The sequence below is a fragment of the Limulus polyphemus genome, unplaced genomic scaffold (assembly GCF_000517525.1).
Source record: "Limulus polyphemus unplaced genomic scaffold, Limulus_polyphemus-2.1.2 Scaffold2749, whole genome shotgun sequence".
NCBI lineage: Eukaryota > Metazoa > Arthropoda > Merostomata > Xiphosura > Limulidae > Limulus > Limulus polyphemus.
Window position 1 is genome coordinate 36,626 of NW_013668359.1, and position 4,687 is coordinate 41,312.

Genomic DNA, 4,687 nt, shown 5'->3' on the forward strand with positions numbered 1-4,687 from the left:
CGTGCTGTAAACTTGAAACCTACTTACTCCGGTATTGACTGATCTAACGAAACATGTACAGTAGTTCTGATTAACGTTATTTATAAGCTGATGTCTATGGATTATACAAATGTAACGAAAGATAACTTACGGAACGTACTGATATAACGAAAGATAACTTACGGAACGTACTGATATAACGAAAGAGAATCCACGGAGCATATAGATATAACGAGAGATGAACCTTGTAACGTAAAATAATAGATGGAAAAATGCATGTGTTGGTGGTGGGAAAACCTTACAGCATACATCTTTGTCAAGTAGTATAAAAATAAAACACAGGTGGTAACACAATGTGTCTTTGTAACCGTATTTTGTAATAAGGTGATATCATTAGGAATCAGAGTTCAAAGCTTCAGCATGATGTTAACTTGTTCGTGTTTAGGATACGCCTCTTGCTGCTGTCCATCATGTTATACCTTGTCTGTTGTAGAAATGGAAGAAAAGCAGATTGAGAATTTGATGTGACGTACATTGATATTACTGTATTCTTAAAATGAAATAAAATTTATTGTGCTTCAACGAAATCTTACAACACCACCTGTGGTAATTTTTGTGTAAACTGCCAAAGCTATGGATTGTATGGTTCTCACGCCACCTATACATTTGACATAAACTTATTTCGTAGCAACCCTGATAGTTAAAATAATTTTGTCTAATAGATCAACTAGAAAACTTGCTAATAAAATGTGCTCACCTTTAAGTTCTTGAGTTGCGGGAGTTGTAGTTGCAGTCAGTATAACAGAAACGCTTTTTCCTTTCATATTCGAAGCATAGATCACTAGAGTGAACGATGTTGAAGGAGGCAGGTTCGTCGCAAGAAACGTTGGTGATATAGTTTGAGTCATGTTTGAAAACACTCTTTCTTTTAACGAACTGTATATTTCTAGATGAAACCTTTGAGTCAGGCCTCCATCGTAGCCTTTCTTGCATCGCACAGAAAATCCTCTTGCCGAGATATTGAAGAGGACACAGTTCTGCAGCGGACGAGGTCTTCCTACAAATTACCAGACTTTGTCAAAATTCAAGTAAAATTGATTGTGAAAAACAACATTAAGAACATTTTGTATATAAAGGACTTCTTTCACAAATAGATACAATAATAGTATGTAGATGAGACGACTTCTATTTGTCTGTTGAAATATTTAGTCGCTGAAAATCGATTTATTTTTAATTTTCTTAGTTATTTCGGTGACTACTTCGCTAAAAAAATCAGTCACTTTTCTTTTATGAGACTAGTTTACCCAGAAGAAGGAAATCCATGTGAGAGCGTTGGCGATTAAATATCGCTTGAAGCTTATTTTTATTTAAAGTCCAATTACTATTGTTTATTATTTCTTGCAAGTATTATCATTAATTTCGAATTATTTTGAAAATACACTTTACTTAATTTGTGCAATTTTATACTAAATTAGACTTACGTTTGTTTGTTCTGTTTCTATAGTGGCGAGCAGATACGATGTCATCGGGAACAACAGTATTAAACTTGATTATTTTTATGCACAATATTTAACCTTATTTTCTTAACATAATTTACAATTTATTATATATTTAAATTATATTATCTTAGGTTAGACATATCAGCTTATTTTTGCTTGCATACTTAAGCCTTGTTCCTTTGTTCTCCTGAAGAAGAATAGTCAACTATTCGAAAGCGCTCGAGTTTTGGGTCTTATTTTAAGTTTAAGCCTTGTATCTGTTGTACTCAATGACTGCAGTTAAAATGTTAATGTTCTTCTTAATTTTTGATAAATCTTCTAAGAATACAATAGTTAACGTGGATTAATTGTACAATTATTTTACAGATTGTTGTTGCTATACTGGGTTTATTTTTTTTTTTATTAATAAGTGCCATGCAGCGATTAACAGTCTTGATCTCCACTTCTTAATATTTAAAATATAATCCTCTGTTACTTGCATAAAATTATGTGTATAATAATAGTGATGATAGATGTATAATTAAATTAAAATTAAATTAATAAATAACTACCTACCCAAGAATATAATGTTGAATATCTAAGGCTTTGTTCACTACCTACCCAAGAATATAATGCTGAATATGTAAGGCTTTGTTCACTACCTACCCAAGAATATAATGTTGAATATGTAAGGCTTTATTCACTACTAACTACCCAAGAATATAATGCTGAATATGTAAGGCTTTGTTTACTACCTACAGATATAATAGTGAATTGTAAGGTCTTATTTACTACCTACTTACAGATATAATATTAAATGTGTGAGGCCTTGTTCGCCACCTATCTACAGATATAATAGTGAATTGTAAGGCCTTATTTACTACCTACTTACAGATATAATATTAAATGTGTGAGGCCTTGTTCGCCACCTATCTACAGATATAATAGTGAATTGTAAGGCCTTATTTACTACCTACTTACAGATATAATATTAAATGTGTGAGGCCTTGTTCGCCACCTACCTACAGATATAATATTAAATGTGTGAGGCCTTGTTCACTACCTATCTACAGATATAATATTAAATGTGTGAGGCCTTGTTCACTACCTATCTACAGATATAATAGTGAATTGTAAGGCGTTATTTACTACCTACTTACAGATATAATATTAAATATGTGAGGCCTTGTTCGCCACCAACCTATCTACAGATATAATATTAAATGTGTGAGACCTTGTTCGCCACCTACCTACAGATATAATATTAAATACGCAAGGTTCTTTTTGTACACCAATAGTGTTTCTTGTCCAACAGAGCAAAACTCCGTAATCGTTGTCACCCCTAGGTCTGTATACAAGTTCACTTCTTGAACCGTTGACAGAAAATGAATGAATGTCCACCAGTTCTCGTGAATTATTCAAATTCCAGTAAAATTCCACATCAGACGGATTAGCATCGACCACACAAGGAATCGTAACGCTTTCATTTCTCGCAAGTCGGTAATCCTTTTCTCGAGAGTCACTACACATTGGAATAACTAAACATAGAATAAAACAGCATAATCATGTCTCAAAATAAGAAAATGCACAGAACATAATTCATATATATATATACATTATACCTAACCAGAGATGTATTAAACATCATACGTATCTACACACGTATACAGATGCTATACATATAGACAAAAAGTACATATATTTACTGTTGTTCATTATTGCTAACGGTGTTATTGGTCGTAAACCCAATAATACCTCACATGATGTATTGCCGTTCAGTATACTTAGATTAAACTTCAACATTATTTTTAACCATTTAAAGTACTTTAGTTTTAATGAAAAGTAAGTAAAATTTTAGTGAAATTAATCTACATTCACTCTATTTTGTAAAACCATAGGTATGTATACTGGGGGTTAATCATACTTCGTAAGAAATATATTCTAGGTTCTGTGTTACCATAAGAACTACTTCATCATCATCATCATAACCCCTATTCTGACGATTACGAACATCTGCACGACGCTACAATGTCTAATAAATTAATTTTCTATGAAAGATAGGGATGCCATTCTTATACTACACAAACCTACTAATGTAGATGGTTGTCGGTTTTGTAGTGGAATGAGATTACTGGGATTTCAGTTTATTCAGCTATCATCTGAATGGAAGCAGCGATTGGCTAGAAACCCGAAAGTCTTCGCCAACTTAAAAGTATTGATACCATAAGCTATGTTTAGATTCATTGGAATGAATTTTGGAGGCATTCGGTTATTTTCTTAAACTACTTCACTTTGTAGATGAGGACGCTGCACCAGATTGTTATATAAAAAAAAGGGCAGTTTCGATCAATAAAATTTAATCATAGTTTCTTGGTGAAAACAGTGTAAATGCCAAATTAGAATAGTCTGTAAACACATGAGAGCATGCATGGATATAAGAACATGCTAATACACTGCCAGGTTGCTCAGATGCAAACAATTATATGTCAAGGGTGATAGGTTTAGCATCTATATATTTGGTTCACGTTGAAATCCTACCATTAGATAGCACAGTGTCTTCTCGTTTATGGATGTACAAAGTTATTTATATAAGGATGGTTTTCGCATACTGAGATATATTTGAACTATGTGGGTCAAGTTTTAAAAAAAGAAAACATTAACAGTTCTCTACTTTATGAAGACAACTCACTCTGCAGAATGTTATCAAACAGTGGGATACACCATTAAGTTGAAAACAAAGCTATATCGTGATTTCTGAGAAGGTAAACTGGCGATTTGAAGTTAAAATATGCGTTTAATTAGGGGAGAAATCGAGATAAAAATTAAAAAGATTTTGAAACAGACACAGTATAATTAGCGAGATATTACAAAAAAGGTACCTAATGAAGAGTAGTGTCTGAAAAACCTAAAATATACTACAATTATGTTGTTTATGTAGAAACGGTAGATGAAGTAAGATGAAAAATGTAGTTTCTTGTGAAACTCAAAGTTCCTACTCATTATCAGATCAGTGGTATGTAAAGATATTTAAGTGAGCCCAGAAAACAGATAAGTTAAATCAACTTAATATCCTTTCGGACAATAAATTATCAGCATGCCATTGTAGCTAATGATACCAACTACTCTAAAGATATTTTAAGGTTGAATACAATTAAGATATATCTTAGTTACATAGAAAAATAAGTAACAACATACTCTACAATTCATTAGAACTGTTTTCCAGTAGACAA

General features: G+C 32.3%; 1 protein-coding gene across 3 annotated transcripts in view; it reads right to left on the reverse strand.

Moving 5' to 3' along the window:
- The window catches only part of LOC106467809 (nephrin-like), a 102,935-nt gene that overhangs the window by 13,698 nt on the left and 84,550 nt on the right, over positions 1–4,687 (reverse strand). For all 3 annotated transcript variants that reach the window (XM_022396005.1, XM_022396004.1, XM_022396006.1), the window contains 2 exons: positions 2,708–2,995; positions 737–1,036 (listed from right to left, as the gene is read on the reverse strand). In XM_022396005.1, the coding sequence (XP_022251713.1) occupies positions 737–1,036; positions 2,708–2,995 (588 nt within the window). The remainder of the gene's footprint in view (positions 1–736; positions 1,037–2,707; positions 2,996–4,687) is intronic.